This window comes from Cololabis saira, chromosome 20 (assembly GCF_033807715.1).
Source record: "Cololabis saira isolate AMF1-May2022 chromosome 20, fColSai1.1, whole genome shotgun sequence".
Lineage (NCBI taxonomy): Eukaryota > Metazoa > Chordata > Actinopteri > Beloniformes > Belonidae > Cololabis > Cololabis saira.
In genome coordinates, this window is record NC_084606.1 from 40,231,967 (window position 1) to 40,258,801 (window position 26,835).

General features: G+C 43.5%; 1 protein-coding gene across 3 annotated transcripts in view; it reads right to left on the bottom strand.

The window, feature by feature from the left end:
- mllt3 (MLLT3 super elongation complex subunit) overlaps window positions 1–26,835 on the bottom strand; it is an 88,142-nt gene that overhangs the window by 44,662 nt on the left and 16,645 nt on the right. For all 3 annotated transcript variants that reach the window (XM_061710465.1, XM_061710467.1, XM_061710464.1), the window contains exon 2: window positions 25,969–26,149. In XM_061710465.1, the coding sequence (XP_061566449.1) occupies window positions 25,969–26,149 (181 nt within the window). The remainder of the gene's footprint in view (window positions 1–25,968; window positions 26,150–26,835) is intronic.

A 26,835-nucleotide genomic window follows, 5' to 3' on the forward strand; every position in this document is an offset into this window, starting at 1 on the left:
TTTGATCGGAAAATAATAGTTCAGTGCGGGCCGATCTGATGACGAGAAACCGCCGCCCGCGCGGGCGGTCCCGCATCTCAGACTGAGCAGTCCTGAGGAGGCGTCGGCCTCGCCGGTGCAGCAGTTTTACAATGTCTGAAAAGGACAGCAAATTTGCAGTTTGCAAAGTGTGTGCAAAGGAAATACCCCGATGAGGAATGTTACTAAAGAGTTTCAACACAACAAAGCTGAAAAGACATTTGAAAGTTTTTCACAAGAAGGAGTATATTGAGTTTTCAAAGTTGGCTGCTGCTAAGGCAGAGAAAAAAAGGAGCGCGCAGCAACGGCACTAACTCAGCTGTAACACCTGTAACAGAGACTTATAAACGACAGGAAGAAAAATAAAGAACTACATCGTAAGGTAATGAATTCATATGCTTTGCTCATCAGCCGCTTTCTGTTGTAGAAGACATCGGGTTTAAACACGTGTGCGGCTTGGATCCGCGGTACGCGCTGCCGCGGTGCGCGCTGCCGCGTCATAAATATTTCACTGATGAAATCCTGTCGGAGTTTTACCAAACTATATACAGTCCAAAGTCGTGTCAGTCGCTTCACGAGTGACATTAGGAGTTCTAGTGTGAAGAGTTTTGCTTCACTCACAAGAATTTCCTCACACGCGGCTGATGCTACCGCTAAAGCTTTCACAAAGCTTAATAATTCATAATTCATTTTTATTTTAAGATTTAATTCCTCCTTCCACAGGAAAACTAAGGTTTATAGTTTACAGCTTGTATCAACCTTTAGAGAGTGACATGTCTGCTGTTGTCTGTGCTGCTGCACATGTTGTACATAATTATTACCACAGGAAAGCTGAAGCTACTAAACTACACTCACTCTTTGTAAGCAGTCTTAGTCGTCTCTAGAGGGTGAAATATTGCTCATTGCCTCAGCCTGAACTAAAAAAGACAATTTATGATACTTTCTCATCTCCTAAGTTTTATACCTAATAATACAATGTCAGTGTCGTGTACATGAGAAAACAATATTGACGAATTTATGGATTTCACGCTGTGATCGGCAAAATAGGGATCGGCCGATACTGGTTTTCGAGATCGGTGATCGGCCCTCAAAATCCTAAACGGTGCATCTCTAGTTAATTGATGATTCTTAATTGCCCGTAGGTGTGAGTGTGTCTGGTTGTTTATGTATGTGGCCCTGCGATGGACTGGTGACCTGCCCAGGGTGGGATCGGCTCCAGCAGACCCCCGTGACCCTGCAAAGGATAAAGCGGGTGTAGAAAATGGATGGATGGATTATGTATGTATGAGTACTATCCATTTGAGTTTAAACATAAAAGGAGGAGATGAACATGAACATGCTCACTTGTCGAAGGTCAAACAGGTCAAATATGACCAGAAGCTGAGACGCAGCTGAAGTTATCTTTAAGAAGGCCAAACGAAGACGAATCCCATTTTGATTACAGTGGTGATTCTGGCAACATTTAAGATCAATAAGGGCTGAAAACATCACCTACCATTTAAATAAATACACGTGAACCCATTTAACCTAGAGATTAATTTTGTGACAACTGCAATGAAGTCAAAAAAGGTGCAGGGTACTTTTCCCCGAGTTTTGTCAGGAAATCAAAACTATCTGAGCTCCCAGTCTACTGGTGTGGAACAGAGGAAATATAAATCCAACCTGACAAATGTTTGGGTTCCACTTGAGAAGTAGCTTAGCAGTGTGTGCAGGTCCTTCAACACCCTGATGTGACCCGAGTCCTGCCCAGATTTACAGTCCCGTGCAGCACAAGCTGGAGCCCCGGCCCTTCAGGGAGCGGTGGTGATTTAAGGCTCAGCTGACGACTCTGAGGTCGCCCTCACCGCTGGAGGCCAGACATCCAAACCCCAAGACCACTGAACAAATATTATGGGTTAGCGTTAATTGTGCAAGTGGGTCAGGTTCAATTACACTCTGCTAAAAGAGCCCATTCAGTGAGCCGTCTTCACCCAGACTGGAGAGAAAGAGGCAATGACCAAAAACTAACAAAAATGAGCAGAAGCTTTACACATGAGATGTCCCATTCAAATTTTATGGATGGAGAATGGATGGATTAATGGTCATTTTCAGTTTAGCTTCAGTGAAAACCACACACACACACAGGTAAAATCAAGTCTTCAAATCGACTAAGAAGTCACATTTAAAAACACAACATGTGGTCAAACTTTTATTGCTTGGGCAACGACATGCTAGAGCTCCCCTGTAGACGCATCAAAGTGGGGAAGCTACTCTGATTACCACTGGGGTTAGCGCTACCGTGCCCAGAAGAGGTGGAAGGAAGAAAATAAATAAATAAAAATAAAAAATAGTATATGGCAACAGGCAATTGTAATGATGACTTGGCACAACAGCAGTATTCAACAGCAATTCAATGAATCTGGGCAAAGGCTTTGGTCCCTCAGACAGGACCGCATCAAGAATCATCATCGTCAGCTAACATGACCACATGGACGAGGGATTACTGCAGGGGACCTTTAGTAAGGACGACAACAGACAAGACACCTCGTCATTGCACGTGGCACAAGACCCTGGTACTACGTAGCTACAAAGACAGGCTCACAACTTCACACCTAGTACGAGTACGAGTATTTTAATTTGTGCACTCGCTGATACTGAGTACCGTTACGATACTTCTACCACAAAAATAACTGGGCTAAAAATGCAATGAATTGGAAGACAGGTTTTATTTGCAACAGAAATTAAATTTTAAACAAAACTCCCCGGCCATGCGCCACGCCGACAGCCCGTAGTCTGCCTTGCTTCTGTCGTCATCCCTTATTTTGAAATATGTCCACACTGCTGACGTCCCGCCGGCATTAATTGTCGCCATCTTGCCTGAAATGGAGCTGCCAGTCTCACTCACGGGTATCACTCTCTTCTCATCACCACGCTAAGCTTAGCCGACTAGCAGCTAACCGGAACAGCTGGCTGAGGCTGCACACTCACCCGGGGACATCGGCCCCTAGAGTAACTAACCAGTAACTACAACAACAATGAAGTGGTATCGGAGAATTTTTGCGAGTACAAGTACGAGTATATGAGAGCAGTATCAGCCCCGATACTGATACCAGTATCGGGGCATCCCTACTTATAACAACTATTTTTATAGTCAATAAATCGATCGATTACTAAAACCTTTAACTGACTACCTTTAACTTGGATTATTAATTGTCCAATACCTTTATCCATTTTTATTTAAGTATTAGGCTTTAAATTAGCCCAACATTGTCAAAGGCATGTGCTAACTCATAAGAAAACATTGAAAATTATTTATTCAGTCAAAAATAAATGATTATTTAACTTTTGCTGCCCATAAGACTACAAAAAGTAACATTAGGTCAAGTCCTTCATGACCATCCTGTTGTCTCCAACAGGGTTTGTCAGAGTACGTCTTAAAGAGGACCTATTATGAAAAGCAGGTTTTTTCTTGCTTTAACATATATAAAGTGGTCTCCCCTCAGCCTGCCAACTCAGAAGGAGGAAAGCAACCAAATTCTGCAGTGTCTGTACAGCCTTCCAGTGTCATGTGGATCTATGAGCCAATAAGATTCTGCTCCCGTCGTTACGTAACAGAAATGCAAACCACGCCACAACTATAAAACCGTGTAACTGCATGCAAGCGTCTGACTATCGCTTCGCGCTGCGTGACATCGGACGCTCTCTGTCCATCTCCCTCCAGAAGCTGCAATCATAGAGATAACTTCTCATTTCAACTAACTGGATCAGCCGTTCCTCATCCGTGACTGTTTCCTACAGCGCTTTCAACTGGCTTTCAACCGGCTTTCAACGCGAGGGACAGGAAGAAAATAGAAGCAGGGCATCCGACAAATGTTCAGCTCAAAACGGCGCGACGCAGCACTGCGTCGCTGCGGCCAGTTAGGACAGTCCAATAGAAAATAAAGCAATGGAATTGATTTTGGCGCTGACGCTCGCATCGCATAAAGCCTGAATTATGGTTCCGCGTTAAATCGTCGCAGAGCCTATGCCATAGGGTACGGTGTAGCCTACGGTGCGCGTCGCCGCGTACCCTATGCCGTAGGCTCTGCGTTGGTGTAACGGAGAACCATAAATCAGCCTTAACTCCGCCGGCCGGAGATTCCACCATTTTTTCCTAGCGGTGTATCGCGTCATTCGCGTCATCACGTCAGGCAGCCAATCAGCACAGAGCCTCATTATCATAACCTCCCCGCCCACTCAGAATCCCTCATAGAGAATGAGGTTAGAAACGGTAAAGATAAAGACATGGCCCAGAGGCTGAATTTCAAATGTATTTAGAAAAAACAATCAAAACCTTGTTTCTAAGACATTCAATGCCTGTTGAAAATAAACATTAAATGCCTTAATAGGTCCCCTTTAACTCTTGGGCTGTTGACGAAATGTAGGAAATTAAAAACTACCAGAGTGAAAGAGGTCAGAGGTCACCTGAAGTCAGTTGGTGTAAGAGAGGAGGGTGCAGAAGATAGGGTTAGATGGAGGTGGATGACCGTTACTCCTTAACAGCTTCTGAAAGCAGACCAATATCTGTTTTGTCATTTAAACATTGATGTGTTATACTGACTGATGTCTACGTTGACCATATTCGTTGCAGCCATACTTTTAAAAACACACGTACAAAATAAAACAGACAAAGAAGCAAGAGAAAGAAAAACCCCTATATTGTCCATAGTATTGCACATTTTTCTATGATGAGCTTGTTCATACACACTACACACAGATGACAGAAGTAGGAATTATTCAATATGTATGGACTGCAAAAGAAATAACTCAGGACCTACGCCCGACATCATCTGAAAGAATGTCTTTATACAACGTCACACCTAACGATCTGCATGTGGTGCAGACCTCCAGAGAGGGGAACCAGGGGACTATCGTAGCCAACTGGAGAGCAGGCAAGCGTTTAAAAAGGGGTCAGAAGCCATTTTGATCGGCAGCGTCACACGTGAATAAATGCAGAGGACTGGTTTAACGCTTCTCTAAAACGCTTTGAATATGCACAGAAGAGAACGTGACGCATTTGAGTATGACTAATCATCAAGACTGCTATTTTTCCCTTTTTAAAAATCATGAAAAGCGACCTGAGGAAATAATTTTGTTTGTTGGTTTGAATGTTCGTTATGAGTCAAAAACAAAACAAGAGAAAACATGTAGCTGGTATGGCTGAGGCAAGCCTATACACAGGGCTGCACATAAGTGGGCCGCCAGAGCGCATGCGCCGTCGAAATCCACAGTGCGCTGTCAATCTTGTGCTGCGAAGCGCTTTTGCGTACCAACAGCTGGGGCTCATATTATTGGTTGTGGCCAGACCAGAATACTAATATTAAAAAATCTATTGCGAGAGCTTTTCCCCAGAACTGCCACTCAAAGTTGGTACTAGCCAATCACAGCGCGTCCTTACTCCCCCTCAATGATCGTGGCGGCGGTGGGTTGGGAAGGAAGAGAGGTAAGGATCAGCTTTACTGAACAAACCCAAGCAAGCGCCATTAAGTAATTATTTTGGCGTTCCACCACCACCAACTACAAAGAGACGCCAAACTGAACCACTACCCGAATTGAACAGAAAACGTGTGTTCGCCGAGAAGTGGCTGCAAGATGATACGCGGCGACACGTACCGTATGTTCGCGTTCCTGCGTATCCTACCCCGTAAGCTCTGCGTTGGTGCAACTCGGAACCATAAATCCGCCAGTGTCCGTCACTGCGTGCAGCAGTTACCTGCACCAGCAAGACGCTGCTCTCTGATTATGGCTCACAGTTTATGAAAACCCCAAGTAAAAAATAAATTTGAGAATATTTTATGAAATCAATAAACAATTCCATCATCAAAATTATAACAAATAAAGGTTCAACATATCTTGCTTTGCATGTACAGTAATAAGACTAGGTCATATATTAGTTTCAACGTTTAAGTTGAATTATTGAAATAGATTAACTTTTACATCATATTCTAGTTGAATTATTGAAATAAATTAACTTTTACACCATATTCTAGTTGAATTATTAAAATAAGTTAACTTTTACACCAAATTATAGTTGAATTATTTAAATAAGTTAATTTTTACACCATATTCTAGTTGAATTATTGAAATAAGTTAACTTTTACACCATATTCTTCAACTGAAGCAATATTCTACACCTTGGCTGATGTGGACATACAGAGCATAGGAGGCTATTTCAGCTGCTATATGGTTGGCTGTCTGTATAGTCATGCAAGTTCAATGCTATTAAAGAACACGTTTTTTCATATAAAATAAACACATTTTTATGCAGTTTAGAAGTTTTGGGGCTTTTTTTTGGCTCCTGCGCTGCGGAAATCGGGGCGTCCTTTATTTCTATTTCTGAAAGGTGGCAAACCTAGGTGCAAAATATGCCGTGAGCATCCCAATCTGGCCGATAAAAACTGTAACTTACTTATACTGACTCTACAGACTAACACGCACCATAATTTGTTAATTCATCTTTATAAGTGAATAAATATCGTTTTGCCTATAACTTATTCCTGCATCCCTCTTTTATCGATCCGGCGAGACGGGTCACCGCGTTTTTGCAGCCCCAAGTCACATATCCAGGGGCTCCTCTGAGCACCAGACCAAAATAATTATGTGCAGCCCTGCCTATACACACACTCTAGCCATTCTTAGCATCATAAAAGATGCATTTTATTACATTTGACAAATAAACTTTGCATGTTCACTGTGTTATGCATAACAGAGGGAGCCTGACCTTAAAAAAATCCCCTGGAAGCTTGTGGATTCGGATAAGGGAAGTAAATGTGAAGGAAAAGTCAGCGCAGCGCCTAGACTGGGTTCAGAAGGTCAAGTTGAAAAGGTTACCATGGTCTGAAGGAGCGTCTATGGGGCACTAATGCACAATGCAGCCACTGACCTGTAACGCTACACTGGTCAGTGGTCAAAGAAGCTTCCAGAGGCGGACGGGACCATGCTGGTTACAAACATGGCCTTTGGTTGAAGCTAGCATGCCAATCACAGAACAATGGCAGTCACTACGTATCTGCCCTTTCAAAATAGATTGCTTTGTAATGAGGCCGAGCTAAACTACAGACTGACCATAGCGTAACTAACCACTATTTTTATAAGATAAGATATTCCTTTATTAGTCCCAAAGCGGGGAAATTCAATTCAATTATAGTCATCTATCGATTATTGAAAAGTTTCATTGACTAATCGGATAATGAATTGTGCAATAATTTAAACAATTTAGCTATGAGGTTAAAAAATTAGCCTAATATTGTAAGATTGAGGCGGATGATTCGGCCTGGCAACCTTTAACCTGTTTTTTGGATTTTGGAGGTGAATTTCGCCTGAACAGGCCTATCCAAATTAAATCAACAATATCTCCACAATTATAAGGACGATATGCATAGTCTTGGCGAAATTGTGAATGTTCACATGCCTGAGCAAATTGTGATAAATCAAAGAAAAAAAATTTTTTTTTATCCTTGTCTAATTTATTTTTTTTAGTTTGAAGTGGAAAACACCATGACAGCAACTTGACCAAGCTACATGAGAATAGCTTAAAAAACACAGATTTTATAAAGGTTTTAATGTGGATAGTACCAGATCGACTCTTTATTTGGGCACTTGGATACCTATACTGGGCCAAAATGTGCTAAATGTGTTTTTTACCTCTTTGAAGGGAATATGGCTATAAAATACTTTGATGATACATGATACTGATGATTCTGATTCTGATTCTGATACACGAGTCCTTGGTAAACTTAATTACTGGATTATTTCCAGGTCCCATGACTGCAAAACAACCTCAAATCATTATCCTTCCACCAACATGTATGACACTGGGAATAAGGAGTTTCTACAGAAATGCTTGGTTTTGTTTTTGCCAAACATGGCGCTGGGCATTCAGGCACAACAACTACAATACCATCTCATAGGACATCAGTCCACAAATTTTTCAGTTGGTCCTGATGCAGTTTTGCAAACTGTCACCGTTCCATTTTTATTTTTAGACAGAGAAGGCTTTTACGTGACGACCCCTTTTTAAAAAACGACACTTGTTTAGTTTTTTTTTATAGTGCTGACATGGCATTTAACATTTATTACAATCTTATTAGATATGTTTTATAAGGCCTTCCAGATTAATTTACAGCAACATTTGTTTTACTAAGCCCATGACTTGAGTCTGTCCTTCTTGGCATCGTGTTGCACACCTCAAAACGTCTGCTCTCACAGGGCTCTGCACACCTGCTGATGAGCAATTCATTTAGAAGTGATGATGAAAAGCAGTTGACTGTCATTTACAACATACGCAATTTCTTTAGGTTAAAATGTAGTCAACATCATCTTCTTATCCCCATGTGTGTCCAGTCCAGCAGTAGCAACAAAACTTGGAAAAACAAGAGAACGGCATTTGTTCAGAGAAAACAAAGGCTGGATAAGTCCAACTGTACATACCAGACCAAAAACCACACAGGTGTCAAGCCACACCCACCTCCAGAGACCAGACACAGATGGAACGGATGAGTCCCGTGGGGTTGGTGGGGGTTAGCGGCGGTGGGCGGGCCATGACCATGGGGATGCTTCAGATATCAGGTCTCTGATTAGCAGCTCTTTCAGAGGAACAAGGCGCCGACAGCTTTTCAGCTTTCAAATTGAGGCCGTAAACGAAATCGTTTTACAAGCTCAGAACAACCTTCGGGGACAATTGGACTATTTTCTTGTCATTGGCTGGACTGCAGTCATCATCCCCTCACAAAGAGGCACAGAGATGTTATGCAGACGGGTTTAAAAAAATTAAAATTAAATTAAAAAAAAAGGACCAAACTTACCTGCTAGGTCTAGATCTTTGGACTGAATTTACCTTTGGTCTACATTAATAATACTTGTAAGTAAGGAACCCATGACCTTTTCAAGTGTTTCTGACAAAAAACTTGCACCTTTAGTGCGTGGAGTTGCTATTAACCCTGGAGCAAGGTTTTATGGCAGTGCTGCGCAAGGAAGGAGTGAAACAAGAGTCGAAATAGAGCCCATATAAACTGTGCTTCAGTGAGCCACTTCCTCCGGCCTCCTTTCATCGGCTGAACCAAAGGAAAGCTGGCATTTACAGCCCGGTTCCTGTTATTTGGTGGTGGATACTCCATCTACCGGCATCTCCTTCCCTTCATGGCAGCAGTAGCCTGCAGCTCTGATGCTCAGTTTGTCTTCCACCAACATAACTGCACAAGTAGGATTTTTGTCAAATAGCTGGCAAATTTCTGAAGCTCCTTGTTTGCTGGTAGACACTGGGGGGAGGAGGTGTGCTGTGTCTTAAGCCTGAATTATGGTTCTGCGTCAAAACGACGCCGTGCCTACGCCGGCGGCGGAGTTAGTTGTGGGCGTGGTTTCAGCAGCGGAGGAGACAGAGGCGTGGTTTGCATTTTGCTTACGTAACAAAAATGCGCAAATTTGAACGACTCGTAGAAGTCACATGACACTGGACGGCTCATCCGGGCGGGTGTACAGACACTGCAGAATTTGGTTTCTTTCCTCCTTCTCTGAGTTGGCAGACTGAGGGAAGACCACTTTATATATGTTAAAGTAAGAAAAAACCTTTTCATAATTTTTTTCATAATAGGTCCCCTTTAAAGCATGGTGGAATAAAGGTATAGTAGAACTTAAAGATGTATATAAAGATTATACTCTAATGTCATTTAACGAGTTAAAGGCTGAATATGATATCCTGCAAAAACATTTTTTTTAAGTATTTACAACTTAGAAGTTGCATCCTGGCAAATTTAAACAATTCAGTTCAACAACTTCCACTTTCCATTCTAGAAAACCATGTTACAAAAAATTGTTTTGACAAGAGATTGATTTCTAGGCTCTATAACATGATAGCTGAAAATCATAAAGAGAACTCTGACAGTAAGAGACAGGAGTGGATCCGAGACTTACAAAAAGATATAACAAGCAGTGAATGGACTAAAATATGTTTAAAAATACACACTCAAACTATCAACACTCGATTAAGAATGATACAATTCAACTGGATAATGCGTACATATATCTGTCCTGTACAGTTAAATAAATTTGACCCTAACATACCTGATTTATGTTATAAATGTAAAAAACATCAAGGTACTCTATATCACTGCTTGTGGAATTGTGAAGAGATCCAAAAATTCTGGAACTCTGTTTTAAAGTATCTCTCTCAAATTACAGCATCCCCTGTACCTGTATGCCCTAAGCTGTGCATTTTGGGCATCTATCCTGATAACTGTGGTCTGTCTTGTAAAGAAAGAAAAATGGTTGACCTATGTTTATTACAGGCCAAACGCTGTATTGCATTATGCTGGAAGAATGTTGGTTGCCCCTCTTTTACTCTCTGGCTAAACAATTTAACTTCAGCACTTGCTCTTGAGAAATTGGCCTATATTATCAGAAAGAAGGCTTCTGAATTTTATGAAATTTGGAAAATGTTTTTGGACCTTTTGAGGGTTGGAGGGGACAGTGGGAAAATAGGACAATGGAATAACAGGTCATTGGTTCTCAGGAAGGCATGAAGTCACAGACATTTGACATTTTTGTTGTTGCTGTTTATTTATTTATTTTTTTCTTCCCCTTTATTATTATTAATGTAGAACTATTTGTCTGGCTACATAAATGTATCTTTAATATCTCCATGGTACATCCACATCAGACAGTACTCTGATGTGTTCAATATTTATGTTTTTGTTCCCCCCCCCCCCCACTTCTGAATTAATTAATTATTAATATTTGGTACAAATGTGTACCAATTTATTTATTTTACATACTGCCATTTGTTTTGATGTTATAAGTGTTGTTGAATGTTACTATATTACAAAAATCAATAAATATATGTTAAAAAAAAAATATATATATATATATATATATATAAATAAGGCTTCCCAAAGTGTGATCCATGGTTAAATAAAATTTGAAATTAAAGTGAAATTTGCTGAGGTCCCCGACCCCCCCAGTCTGGCCTCCGGCAGGAGGGTCCCCCCTTACATATGTTTATGTAATAATTGCTCTGGGTTCATGTTCTGGGTCTCTGGAAAGCGTCTAGAGACAACTTTGGTTGTATTAGACATTGTATAAATAAAATTGAATTGAAAAAAAACTAGGAAACTGGAGATGTGCACGCTATATATAGATATATGTAGACTATATGCACTTTGTTCCCTCCAGTTCTGCAGCGCAGCTTGAAAGCCCCGCCCACTGCAGGCGTCGACAGACTTTCAGTGTGAATCCACCAAGCAGCGATGCAGACGTCCTGAGCTACCACAGGCGACTTTTGATGCTTTCAGAGTGAGTCCACCATAAGGGATCAGAGATGGCTACGTGCTCTGTTCTGGAGTGTCTGGGCAGAGAGCTGTCGCCCAACGTGCCCCCCTCTGACATCCCCGTCATATGGGACTTGGCCTTCAGTGTGGACATGGTACCGAGCTCACGCCAAAATGCTAAAACTTGTTTTTGCGGACATTGCCCTATGGCATGGTCCCAGTCCAGTTCAGATGGGCCTGATTTGGGGTACCAGAAACTCAGAACAAGGGTCGATAGCAACAGCTATTGACCTTGCTTTGGCAGGGTAGATTTGGCAAATTTTTCATGCGTGCCAACCATACTCAACTCTGCTGCGGATCCTGCAAATGCATGATCCTGACAAATGTGGCGCCATTTAAAAGGGTAATAAACAGGCTTTCCAACGGTATAAGAGTTATTTTCAAGAAGCATGGCTACAACAAAGAAATAATCTACCAAACACAAATGTGCTAATTCTTGCTTTTTTCACCATGCTTTGCTCATCATGAGCAACGTCATATGCACTCATGCACAGGAAAGCACATCTTTTCTCCGTTGAATGTATCCAAGCACGTATTTTCAGAGAGCCGGCGGATCACATTGACAGAGCTGCAGCATAGAGAAAAGGAATGCAGTGAAACTTCTAGAAAACATTTCAGCCTGAGGGTATACATGCCGTCTACTGATCATGCCGGGGACTTGACTGATGGGACATGGGAGGACTGGCCACAAAATAACTCTGAGTGGATCTTAAGATTTCATGTTAAAATCCAGGAGAGAATCATAAGCTAACGTGCTGGTGCGATCATTAGGGAATCAATCTGTGGGTGTGCACGGGCTGTAAGGAGCTTAGACTGACACCAATCTGGCTAACAGAACAGAAGAATCCTTCTTTAAGAAAACAAGATACCCCTTCAGCTACTGTTGTCTCTTCTGCCTTCATTTTGTCATAATTTTGGGTCTTTGAGAAGCAGCTTTTGAAAGAAAAGGATCCCCGAGAAAAAGGTTTTAAAAGTTTCAAGTCAACCAAGTAGCAACACCACAAGTGGCAAGCAAGAATAACACACACTATATAATCTCTTTTTTCTTTTACTTTTGGCCCCATTTGCAAGTGAGCATGTTTCCTGTAACAAGGCTTAGAAGAGGGTTACATCTGATGCCAACAAAGATTAACTTAAGATCATCATCCGTCAGTGAAGCAAGTTTCACTCGGGCAGCTTTGGCCATGGGACAGCTTTAGTCTACGAGCTAAGTCCTGTTGAGCGCTGCACCAGCTGCACAGCTCACACCGACTACGCTAACATTTGTTTGGTTTTTTCGGTCAAAGACCGCGGCTCTGGAAACAGAGCAGTGGGAAGTGTGTAAAAGCATGTGCAGACCATGTTCAGCCTGTACAGGAATAGCACGGTGGCTACAGTTACCATCTGGAAAAATAGTCCCCACGCTGAAAATAAGAAATCCCAATACAATTACACCCAGCTCACATGGTAGCGTCGTGGCAACGTTTTACATGCCTTCACAATTCCAATAAACATCCGATTAAACTCCTTCCGGAAAGGTATGCAAATTATCCATTCATTCACTGGCGAGTGCTGAATGAGCACCTGAGATTTGATTGGCTCGCACAGTCGTAAGACATAAGCAATGCTCCCACATATATGGACCCAAAATTTTGTTCAGTAATCATCGCGATCAGCACAATTCAACACAATGTAATTCAAAGTGCTTTACATCAACATTAAAAGCGGAAAGACACAATTAAACAGTAAATAACAAATAAAATGAAATTCAATGATAAGAAAAGAGGTAAAATAATAAAAATTACAAGTTGTTCAAAAGTAAGGTCAGTTTTTAATTTAAGAGTACGCTTCAGTAAACAGTAATGAAATAGGAAGTTTGTTCCACAGGTGAGGAGCAGAATAACTGAACGCTGCTGAACCTTGCTTGGTTCTGGTTCTGGAACCACAACAAACCACATCCAGATGAATCTCAGGGGTCTGGGAGCTTCATAGGAACTAACAGATCCAGATGAACCTCAGGGGTCTGGGAGCTTCATAGGGAACTAACAGATCCAGATGAACCTCAGGGGTCTGGGAGCTTCATAGGAACTAACAGATCCAGATGAACCTCAGGGGTCTGGGAGCTTCATAGGAACTAACAGATCCAGATGAACCTCAGGGGTCTGGGAGCTTCATAGGAACTAACAGATCCATATGAACCTCAGGGGTCTGGGAGCTTCATAGGAACTAACAGATCCAGATGAACCTCAGGGGTCTGGGAGCTTCATAGGAACTAACAGATCCATATGAACCTCAGGGGTCTGGGAGCTTCATAGGAACTAACAGATCCAGATGAACCTCAGGGGTCTGGGAGCTTCATAGGAACTAACAGATCCAGATGAACCTCAGGGGTCTGGGAGCTTCATAGGAACTAACAGATCCAGATGAACCTCAGGGGTCTGGGAGCTTCATAGGAACTAACAGATCCAGCATGTATTTTGGTCCAAGACCATTCAGTGCTTTGTAGACCAGCAGGAAGATTTTAAACTCCAACACGCACTCGTTTGCAGCCCACGTTAAGGGTTGCAAACTCCCAATCTCCTGCAGCTCGCTGTTTGCAAAAGCAAAGTTATGGTTAAAACAATCTAACTTTATCTAATCTAATTCTATCCCACTAATTCCTCCATCACATGCTCCTTTCTAGAATCCTGCATACGACACAAGGACGACCGAAGATATTTACTTAGTTTAAAGGAGCTTGAGGCTCCTTTTAAGAAATGAGACTCTCTAGCGCCACCCTTCACCACGACGGCCGTTGGGGGTACTGCAGCCAACAGTGAAGCCGGCACGGGAGAACGGGGAGAACGCACATGCAGCGTCATGTGACGTCACATCCTCAGCCCAGCGCGGGAAATTCGGGACCGAATTGCAGCACATTTTGCAGCACACAGCCTGTTCAAGGCAAAGGAGAGATACACTAGAGGGCTCATTCTTTTGGGTTTGGAACGCTTCATCTGACATTATTACTAGAAAACTTAAAATGTATACAGATTTTTTTCATAAATCCTGCCACAATCCGGCCCCAAGCTCCTTTAAGGGGCTAGCTACCTCACTGCGCTGCCATTTCTCCTGTGATCTGCACGCCAGATTTCTGAAGAAATCTCTTTAATATTTTACACGTGGAAAATATCAATCTTATTTCAACATGTATGCTTTCGGGGCTGTTTCATGAAAGAACACAAATACATTTACAAATTCATTCTTAAATTAATTTCTTAAAGTTCTACGGATGGGTCTGCTTTTGACCAATCTTTACAATAAACCATCTATACAATAAACGACAACGCATCTTCCATAAAAACCTATAAAACTGCAGTTAATTCCTAAATGTATTTCCTAAGTTCTGCAGATTGACTTCGGCTTCCTGAGGACAATCAACTGGTGAAAGTATATACTGCTTTTTACTCGAAGAGAAGCTGCAGGTAGCCATAACCTGCCTCTTGCATCTTTTTCAAAATCAGTATTTAATAAAGAAGATGCACAACCAATACTGGCTGTGAGTTATTTATGATGCTAAACATTATAACCCGTCTCATTAAAACCCGCTCTAATGTTCATGTGAACTGTAGATGGTGGGTGGACACCTGACGTTAATATTCTTTAGGTTTGATAAAAATGATCATCAGTTCAAAGATCAGACAAAAAGTCTGAAACATTTTCGTGCTGTGTTAAAAAAGAAAGAAAGAAGGTATCGGGCACTCAGGGACACATGAAGATGAGCTCAGCTTTCCTGTGCCCACAAACATCCAACTGGGTCGCTGAGCTCTGCTGCTACCTTCCCATTACACCATCCTCCATCTTTCCCTCTGAAACATCCCAAACAGCTCTGAAGAGATGCTATCTCCGGGGCACATTAAATGGCAGCCAGAGCCACAAACGAGGTGCTTAAACAGCGTGCTGCATGTTGCCAAAATAGCCCCCCCTTCACTGGTTCCAAAGAGCTCCTTTACCTCCATTTGTGCAAAAAGGCTTTGCCATTTGGCTGTCGCCATGACAACGTCTCAACACTGGCCCGTTAACCTCATGGCAATAATAAAGCATGGTGGCAGCTTTACCGACTGGTTCGTCATTAATCTTGGTGTGTGGCGTGCAGGTCCCCTTTACTGAACAAAAGCAAAACAATGAATTAATAAATAAATATAACCCTGGATCTGGGAGGAAGTTTATTCTCTTATCACGTTCTCATTAGGCCTGCTATACCTTCTTGTTGTAGATGCATGACAATGAACCTGAAAACTGATATGAGACTCTATCAAAAGGCTGATGTAGGAAAGCTGAAATCTTATCAGTTTGCTACATGATCCTTCCTGCAATCAAAGTCTTTTTAGCAGCAAATGAAGCTCAGCTGACGCGGAACTCAGCAACAGGCCTGCAGGTGAGCCAAGTGGCCATGTTAAATCTGCACTTGAAGGTTGCTGACAGGCCCTTCCAGGATCCCCGAGCCTCGCAGACACTTCCCAGCTTCCCTACCGGACACAAAGTTCACACACCTCACCTCCATCTGTCAAGCTGCTGGCACTCGTACCCAGATCCAGGCACAGATACGTCAGTGTAGACAGGGTGCATTCGGAGTGGGGGGAGCTCCGGAGACCTCAGTCCAGCCACTAGTTTGCATATCTGGACTCCAACTACTATAAAGAGTTTGGAGGTTCCATTTAGCGCCACGTTGATTGTCACAAATGCTTTAGAGACTGATGTTCACTAGAAGCATCTACTTGTGTGAACCTTGGAAAAATGGAGATCTCTTGGACATATGATGATCAAGAGCAGCTGACTTCCATGTGGCTGGAAAGAAATCTGAATGTTTAAGTAGTCCAGACTGTACACAGAGACAGCCTTGTATGGCGGCGACTCTTTTCAGAAGCGGGCTCTCAACTACGGTAGTTCAGAGTAGGGTCAATAAAACCCCTGGATGAACAGCTAAAGGCTTGATCACATCACTGGAACTGGAAAACATCTCAGCACCATGTGTGCTGAAGGCCAAAGGTTCACATCAACGGTCAAATAAATCAAAATAAGTGATCCCTGCTGTGGAGTGGAAGGAGAAGACCTGGACCACTTGCCATCGTGGATGAACAAGTTTCCCTAATAGTTCTTAATGATCCTGTCAGGGTGGGGCCGCTCGGTGGCGCAGTGGGTTAAGCAGCGGGCCATATACTGAGGCTACAGTCCTCGTCCTGCAGCGGTCGCGGGTTCGAATCCAGCCCGTAAACCTTTGCTGCGTGTCTTCCCCGTTCTCTCTCTACCCCTTTCCAGTCTGCATCTCCAATAAAGGGCCGCTAGAGCCCAAAAAAACCTTTAAAAAAAAAAAAAAAAAGATCCTGTCAGGGTGCCCGTCTGAAGCTCAGGAGCTGATGCACGAGGATGGGGAGCCTAAAACGCCACGTCCACCACACCATGATTGCAGGAAGGAAAATCCACCTTCTGAAGTGGTCCATTCAGAGTCCAGACCTCAACTTCACAGAGATGTCTAGAACGGCCTCAAGAGAGCCGACGAAACCAGACAGAGACTTGCTTGTAAGTATCTACGCACTTGACGTGCTACGAATGAGGCAGCTCTGAGGAGAACAGTCAGACACTCACCCTCGCCGCTGCGCCGGAACCCCAGAACCGGACTCAGAGCCAAGCTGGTGGTGGTTTGAAGTCCAGGCTGGAGATCCATTCAAATGTCAAGAATCAATTCGATTCCGATTCTTAAGATTCAGAATCGATTATCACATTTTGATTCGATCCGATTCCGATGTTGATTTGGGTTAGTGTTATTAAAAATATTTTTGAGCTGTTGCATGAATTATATGACTGTGTAGTTATGCAACATATTAATACCATTATTATATTGATATTAAACAGCCAGTATTGGCAACTAGTGATGGCTCCCATAATGCTGATATACACTTCAAGGCTGGATTATGGTTCTGCAACAAATCGACGCTGGGCGTGCGCCGCAGGTTGCACCGCATGGCGCACCCCACGCCGCAGGCCACACCGCAGGCCACGCCGTGCCTGACGCACCTCCCACAAATTGTAACTACGCGTCGAGAGGTTGCAGACCAACGCAGACCGAGAGGGCTGTGATTGGTTCGCTTGGTAGCAATGCATTTCCGGTTCCGGTTCGTGAAGCAGTCGTGAACTTTCAGCGCTCTTTTCTTCGTGTATGTGTGATTTTTTTGGTTTTTCGCACAATAGTTGTCCTTATCTCTTTGATTCACCGGAAAAGTCGGATAAACCATTCAGGAAAAGATCGCACCCCCCTAGCGCTCGCGGTGGGTATTGCACCGTGGCGAAATGGAGTGATGGAGAAGTCCAAAGGGTTCACGACGGTGTCACGGCTGCGGTGTGTGCTCTGCGTTGGTGTAGCGCAGAACCATAATCCAGCCTTCACTTTTTCCACATTTTGCTATGTTACAGCCTTATTCTTAATTTGATTAAACTAATTTTTTCTAAATTTTACAAACAACACCCCATAATGACAACGTGAAAAAAGTTTTTTTGAGATTTTTGCAAATGTATTAAAAATAAAAAACAAAGAAATCATATGTACATAAGTATTCACAGCCTTTGCTCAATACTTTGTTGATGCACCTTTGGCAGCAATTACAGCCTCAAGTCTTTTTGAATATAACGCCACAAGCTGGGCACACCTATCTTTGGGCAGTTTTGCCCATTCCTCTTTGCAGCTCCTCTCAAGCTCCAACAGGTTGGATGCGAAGCATCGGTGCACAGCCATTTTCAGATCTCTCCAGAGATGTTCAATCGGATTCAAGTCTGGGCTCTGGCTGGGCCACTCAAGGACATTCACAGAGTTGTCCTGAAGACACTGCTTTGAAATCTTGGCTGTGTGCTTAGGGTCGTTGTCCTGCTGAAAGATGAACCGTCGCCCCAGTCTGAGGTCAAGAGCGCTCTGGAGCAGGTTTTCATTCAGGATGTCTCTGTACATGGCTGCATTCATCTTTCCCTCTATCCTGACTAGTCTCCCAGTTCCTGCCGCTGAAAAACATCCCCACAGCATGATGCTGCCACCACCATGCTTCACTGTAGGGATGGTATTGGCCCGGTGATGAGTGGTGCCTTCTATTTACAGATGATGGAGGCCACTGTGCTCATTGGAACCTTCAAAGCAGCAGACATTTTTCTGTACCCTTCCCCAGATTGGCGCTTTGAGACAATCCTGTCTTGGAGGTCTACAGACAATTCCTTTGACTTCATGCTTGGCTTCAGTGGGAACAGCATGCACCTTAGCTCAATTTTGAGCTTTATGGCAAAGGCTGTGAATACTTATGTGCATGTGATTTTTTAGTTTTTTATTTTTAATAAATTTGCAAAACTTGTCAATATGGGGTGTTGTGTGTAGAATTTTGAGGAGAAAAATGAATTGAATCCATTTTGGAATAAGGCTGTATACATAACATGTACATAACAAAATGTGGTAAAAGTGAAGCGCTGTGAATACTTTCCAGATGCAGTGTAACTGCTTTCAGAAACATAGTGTGGGTCAGAATTATCAAACAGATCCAGCAAACAGAGACGGATGAAATCTGTTTATTTTTTCCCATTTATGAGAATTTGGTTTTTAGCATTTTATGCAAATGTAACCCCAAGACAGTATATAAAGCAAAGAAATATAGACAATTTATGCAATTATAACTAAAAACTTTAATGTTTTAATACCTTTAAACATATTAAAAGGCAAAAACATGGCACTAGTTATGCTTGTGTCCAACAAAACATTCGTTTTTTGATCTCTAGACATAAGAATTGATTTTTAGGAATTAATATGAGAATCGATTTAGAATCGGAAAATCTTTTCAACACAGGCCTAGTCCTCACCACCCAAGAGGCTCGGCCGGCCAGTAACTCACTCGTGTTTTCAGTCAGTATCTATCTGTCCAGAAGAGCTGCTCAGCATTAGTCAGATCCTCAACATTCACCAGCTCTTGTCTTTCCATCATCCTGGTGAGCCTGCGCCCTTTTAGGAAAGTGTTTGGGGAAAGTGTTTCAAACATGCACATTTGTGTGTAATTGTTGTAGTTATCTCCAGATTAGAGTCACAGCTTTCAAGAGAAGATTGAGTTTCAGCAACGACCTGCGGGCAGCAGTTCCAGGAACAGGAAGAGGTTAACGGACCAGGTGAGACAGGGAGAGGTGGAAGTGATCCTGCAGTCCTTTTAGTTTCAGAGATGGCTCCTTTTGCTCCTGCATCACTGCCCTCTTTGTGATTAGATATGCACCTTCCTCGGCTACAGTACATCCAATACATTTAAAAAGACAAGCCAAAAACCTTACAGCTGCTCAAAAAAGCTAAAAAAAAAAAAAAAAAAAGAGAAGTCCCCTAAATGCTTTAAAGTCAGCTCTCCAAAGGCAAGTCTTAAAGTATACCATGGGAGCTCATTCCCCTCTGACAGGTCAACTCTGTGTTTACGACATTTTAAGTGCCTCCTATTCTGTTTCAGAGCTGCAGGAGAGCCACAATGTGCATCACACAAGTCAGTAGGGGGTAGGTGCGTGGGGGGGGTTAGTCTTGTGGCTACAGAGGTTGACTTGTTCAAGCCCCGGAATGGCAAAGAGCAAAGCTCTTAACCCTAATTGCCCCAGTTGCTGTGTTTGTTCTCTCAGATGTAAGTCACTTTGGATAATAAAAAAAAATAATGAAAACACATCTGCATCACCCAACTGCTGGAATAAGCCAAACCAACAAGACTTCATCTAATCAGAAGAACTTAAAACTGAGGTGCCCCTTCAGCTGGGAGCCGCACCAATCAGGTCCCAGGACCGAGTACATCTCACAGTCCTACGCTTACTCTTCTTCACCTTCACCGCTTCTTATTTCTTTATCATTTTGTCCTGCAATGTACCCTCATAGATGGCAAATAGATGACAAACTTTTGCAGTTTCCAAGCTTCGCCGCTGGAAATAAATAGAAAAACATAACTGAAAATAAAGAAAATAATTCTTCCATTTCCTTTTTAGCCAATATGAACCCAAGATATTTCTCTGTTTACTGTGAAAGAGCCGAGGACTCGGGAGGAAAGAGAGGAGGTTCAGAGGAGCTCCACTATTACAACAGACGCATCAAGAAGAAAAACGTTAACAACCATGTTTCTCCCAGGAAGGCCTGGAAGGTTTTTGAATATTTCTCCTTGGGCCTTGGCTGGATGTCCACGGCCTCCAGACACTCGCACCACCCTGCACCAGAGACCTCCAGTCATCAACAGCCCGCAGGACCACATGCCTGCATTCACGTGCACAAATAGTCCAGCTACAAGTGCTTCCATGTCTTCATGTCGATGCATGTGAAGGGAATCGATTCATGGACCAACCATTGTTGCGTGCCGCTAGCATAGTAGGCCGCCGTGGCCGCTGCCAGCGCCGGGCGGTTCTGGTTCCTCCACTACAGTAATCCCTGGTTTTTGGTGGGTGTTATGTTCCAAAAAGAACCCATGATAGGTGAAATCTGCGAAGTAGCAACCTTTTTTTTATTTTACAATTATTATACCATGCTTCAAATTGCGGCTCCTCCGCGACCCGAGCAATTGGATTTGAACGTGAGAAAATGAAAAATGATTATCAAAAAAAATACAGTAAGTACAGTAAGACAGATTGTGACTGGCGTGTATTTCACTGCTCTTCTGATGCTGCTGCATCCTGACTCGCTCTGTAGCGTCTTTTTCTTCTAAAGCCGCAGTGCAGGTGTGTTTTTTCCAGAGAATAACAGTTATGGGCAGTTGTTGTCGCTCTTTTTTCTTCTGGGCAAAAAGTTTCTTATAAACCAGGGGTCAGCATCCCGCGGCTCCAGAGCCGCATGTGGCTCTTTAGTGCTGCCCTAGTGGCTCCATGGAGCTTTTTCAAAAATGTTTGACTTTTTTTTCCTTTTTTCTTTCTTTTTCTCCCTCTTTTTTTCCTTCCTTTTTCCTTTCCTTTTTTAATGTCGACATTTTGACTTTTTTCTCGACATTTTGACTTCGACTTTTTTCCTCAACATTTGACTTTTTTCTCGAAGTGCATAATGAAAAAAAAAAACTTCCCCCAGTTATAACTAATATAGATACATGCAGCTTGTGTTGCCTTCATTCTAAGGCTGATACAAGACTTCATTTTTTGCGGCTCCAGACATTTGTTTTTTTTGTTTTTGGTCCAATATGGCTCTTTCAACATTTTGGGTTGCCGACCCCTGTTATAAACCAACATGCCACCATGAATTATATTTGAGAACTGTAATGAACGATTCATCAAAGGGTCCCATTCTTGAGCTGCTGCTGAAGCTCATTTGCCGTTCTCATCATTGAGCCAATCAGAGACTATTGAGCCAATCAGAATGCAGAACACGATGCACAATGCAAATCCGTGAAGCAGCGAGACGTGAAAGGTGAACCGCAGTATAGCGAGGGATTACTGTACTCTTCCAAACAAGAGCTCAGCTTTGGTTTGGCATACATCCTGTACGCTTTAACCTTCATTTGATTCCTCCTTCCACTTCTGGCAGTGCTTCCGATGGAGCACGCGCAGACGCCGGTCCCGGTCCCGCTGAACCGCCACACACTGGTGGAGAGCTCAACTTCAACCACATCTGCTGGTTTTGCTAGTCCGACTAAGATTTTCAAGTGTCTCATCTAACCTGCCAAGAAGAGTTTGGCCATCCTGAGGAAACTCACCTCAGCTGCGTTTATTAACCATCAGCACCCAAAGAGAGGGTGGTGGTGCACACCAACAACACCACATGCCTTCCTCCAACTAAGGAATGCCTTCCCCGCCCACCTGAGAGCACCACAGTCACTTGATCCCTTCAAAAGGGGACTCAAGACTTTTTAGTTCACCGAGGCATTTGCAATTTTTTGCATCTGTGGCTTGAAACACTTTGTGAAAGAGTTGGGACAGTAGCGGTTTGACCATTTTTGATGCTGAAACTCGTGAGAAGAGCAGGTGATGCAGGGTTCGGGGAGTTTGGGCCAGTCCCCCTGCAGACACATGTCCAGGGGTGCAACCGTACAGGGCCATAGTTGGTCCGTTTTGAGGTTGGTAAGTCTTCCCCGGAGTCCCCATGAGGGACGGGTCTGGGCAGTTGGACGTTGTTCTAAAATCTCAGCAAGCCTTTCCGCACTGATCCTGCATCACCAACGTAGAAAAGAGCCTCGCATAAGTAGGCCTCTGTTGGGGGGGGGGGGGGGGGGGGTGGGAATCGATCTAAATCGATTCTCATATTAATTCCTAAAAATTGATTGGTATGTCTAAAGATTAATTTTTTGTTTAATCACCACATTACCACTTTTTCTCAAAAAAGGAATGTTTTGTTGGACACCAGAATAACTGGTGCCATGTTTTTGCCTTTAAATATGTTTAAAGGTATGATGAAAACATTAAAGTTTTCAGTTATAATTGCATAAATTGTTTATATTTCATTACTGTATATACTGTCTTGGGCATTTGCATAAAATGCTAAAAACCAAATTCTCAAAAATTCAAAACCGAAATAGACCGAAATGGAAAAAAATTAAACGGAATGTGGGAAATAATGAAAGCGATTTCATCCGTCTCCGTTTCCTCCCTGGATCCGTTTGATAATTCCGCCCAACGCTGTTTCTGAAAGCAGTTCTATCAGCATTCTGGGAGCTGATTGGTCCTTACAGCATCATTAGCTGCAATACTTGCTGTTGAATCTCAATATAATACTAGTATTCATATGTTGCATAACTACCGTCATATAATTCATGAAACAGCTCAAAAAACAGTTTTAATAACACTAACCCAAATCAATATTGGAATCGAATCTTGATAATCGATTCTGAATCTTAAGAATCGGAATCGATTCTTGACATTTGAAACGATCCCCAGCCCTATCGCCAAGAGCGCCGTCATGACCCAAGGCCGCCCCGCAGCTTTTGGACTTGATAGACCTCTTCCTCTTCAGTCCAGAGCAAACATTGTCTGTTTTTCCCACAGTGGAACAGTGACTCCACATTTCTTTGTGACAGCCTGTCAAACGCCTCAGAGTCCAGAGACGCTGACGCTGCACTTGGACAAGGTGAAGACCGCTTTTACACACAAGGCCGTTTCAAATGGCTTTGGTGAACGTTGCTCTGTATTCTAGTGTTCAGCAAAGGTTACAGTAATATCTAATCCTTGTGGTGATATCAGCTAGTGATGAATACTGACCTGTAGCCTTTCCCTTTCACATCACAATCCATCCAGAGTATTTGATTAGTGGGATGACAGTTTTATACAACATTGAAGAACCAAACATCCCCATCAATCCAGCTCATCACGGATACCACGACCCCCTCCTGACATCACCTGTTTGAACTATGACCTTTTACCTCTTCACCTCTTTACCCACACTAAACTGCACTTCTAGCTTCTTAAAGTGTTGCAGGTTGGAAACCCTAGTGAAGATGAAATTGAGATGAAATACACGAAATTATTGAGTTCATACTGTCTGTAAGAAATAAAATTAAAAGTCATTGTCTGTTTTTACCTCTGTCTGCTGCAGACCCTTCTGATTTGAGCGTAGATGAGGAATACAAAGTTTCACTTCAAACTACTACTCATACCCGCCACAATGTTCAACGTTTCAATGTTATCTCCGTACAGATAACCCCGACCACGAGCTGCTGTCCCTCCCAGAGCAGAGCGTGCTGTAACTGCCCCTGCATGAACCTGTTACTGCTAGGGATGTTAATAATTAATCGATTTTCGATTAATTGCCGTTATGAAATTACCCGATTAAAATTAACGATTACAATTAATCTATTTATTTTTTATTTTTTATTTTTTTCGTTTAATTTCACCAGCTGGTATTACGCCCGGACCACATTTAATGCGACACAACACGCTGCCGCCTCGGCGCGCACAGAAGAAAGAGACGGCGGATATGTTTGGTTTTAGTAACATCATGCTCAGGCAATGAGTCTGCAATGGCCCAGACGGGAGACACATGTAGCTCAGTGCTTAACTTTTATTTTTAATCCACTCTATATTCTTCTGGTTCGTCTCGATATTTACCCCCTAAAGCCTGAATTATGGTTCCGCCTTAAATCGACGCAGAGCCGCCGCCGTAGCCTACGGCGAAGGCTCTGCGTCGTTGTAACGCGGAACCATAAATCAGCCTTCACCTGGTACATACATAGGTTTCTCTAAACATCTGTCCCCGCTAGTTTTAACTAAAAGAAAATGTGCTCCAATACAGCAGGTCTCATAATTTTAGTTTGAACACTGCAGAAACTCTAACTTAAAACGTAACTAGAACTTAAAATTTGCTTGACACAAATGACACTATTATGGCTGCTGCTACTACTAATAGCCTTGAAGTGCACTTTATATTATATTCCTTGTGGTACAAAAATGTCTTTTTTGTTACTTTTGTATCAAATAAATATTTGATTAAGGAATACATTAAAATGTCCTTTGTATTTTATATAAGCAAAAAAAATTATGTTTGTATCTCAGATGGGGGAAAAACGCCGCTTATCAACTAATCGATGATCGATCGATAAGGTTATCAACTATCAATTAATGAAATAATCGATAATTTGCATCCCTAGTTACTGCCCGCTGCAGTCCCAGCCCTGCATGAACCTGTTACTGCCCGCTGCAGTCCCAGCCCTGCATGAACCTGTTACTGCCGCTGCAGTCCCAGCCCTGCATGAACCTGTTACTGCCGCTGCAGTCCCAGCCCTGCATGAACCTGTTACTGCCGCTGCAGTCCCAGCCCTGCATGAACCTGTTACTGCCGCTGCAGTCCCAGCCCTGCATGAACCTGTTACTGCCCGCTGCAGCCCTGCATGAACCTGTTACTGCTGCTGCAGTCCTAGCCCTGCATGAACCTGTTACTGCCCGCTGCAGCCCTGCATGAACCTGTTACTGCCGCTGCAGTCCTAGCCCTGCATGAACCTGTTACTGCCCGCTGCAGTCCCAGCCCTGCATGAACCTGTTACTGCCGCTGCAGTCCCAGCCCTGCATGAACCTGTTACTGCCGCTGCAGTCCCAGCACTGCATGAACCTGTTACTGCCGCTGCAGTCCCAGCCCTGCATGAACCTGTTACTGCCGCTGCAGTCCCAGCCCTGCATGAACCTGTTACTGCCGCTGCAGTCCCAGCCCTGCATGAACCTGTTACTGCCGCTGCAGTCCCAGCCCTGCATGAACCTGTTACTGCCGCTGCAGTCCTAGCCCTGTATGAACCCGTTACTGCCGCTGCAATCCCAGCCCTGCATCCTGGAGACCTCTGCGTACTTTTAACAACCATTACTAACCGTTACTAACCGTATCTACTGGCGCTGTTTAACCACCATGGTAAACAACACACTAGCAGGAGGCGGCGGCCTCATTAACCAGCTCTCTTTCTCAGTAGCTTCAATACGCAATGTTTTCTTCCTCTGTAATGGGATTTCCTTCTTTAATCTATAGGGAGGGGGGCAACTGAGACACATGAGCCACTTTATGGATAAAAGAAATGCCAGGAGAACCCAGCAGCCGAGCCTCCCATGCTCCAGAACCAAGGAGATGCTCATCAAGCCTCGTCCCCCTGATCCTCCCAACTGCCCCAGTGGGGCATTAGAACCAGAACCAGAGCAGACAGACCCCCCCCCCCCCCCGGTGTGTTACCTCTCTTTGGGCGGGGGAAGCTCTCGTGCAGGTGGAACACCACCTTGTCCACGAAGTGCTGGATGTTGCTGTGCTCGGGTCCGCGCACGAACACCATCCAGTCGTGGGTGAAGCCCTCCACCGTGGCCTTCTTCCTGACCTGGGCTCGGTGCCCCAGCTCCAGCTTCACCTGGACGGCGCCCTGCGGGGTGAGACGGGTGGAGTTACCCCACAGGTACCCCACAGTTACCCCGGACAGAGCTACCCCAGAGTTAGCCCACATTCACCCCACAGACAGGGTTTTTCCTGCATACAAAATTAAGAGACGGCCGCCTCCGCCTAATTTCGTGCTGCCCCCCAGCTGTCAAAACTCTGACGTCATGAAAATAGTTATTTTCTGGCAGGCGTTGGACTGGATGGATATTATTTTGACTGCAGTTACAGCATTACGCCGCTGTGAAGGCGCTGTATCACCGACAGTGCACCAGAAGAAGAAGAACAAGAAGAAGACGAAATCTCGAGAATTATTTTCCGCGTTTTCCCGCTATTTGTTGTATTTTATTTTATTCTGAGTCCTGGTTTACCTGTTCAAACAGGTAAATATTGTTTCTTTTGCAGTCGAGCATGTCTTGTTTATTCGTCTTATATTCAGTATATATACAGTACTTTAAAAAGCGACCTCGCGACCAGGAGAAGCAAGAGTGCAGGTGAAACGGTACAGACAATTAACGTTACTGTCAGGGTTTGACACTTCCCCCAGTTTGACTTTCAGTTTCTGTCTTGCCCCGCCTGTGTCCCATCTGCCCTGATTGTGTCTGCACCTGTGTCTCGTCATGTCTCGTTATCCCTTCAGTATATCTTGTCTTGTCATTCCTTGGTTCCCTGTCG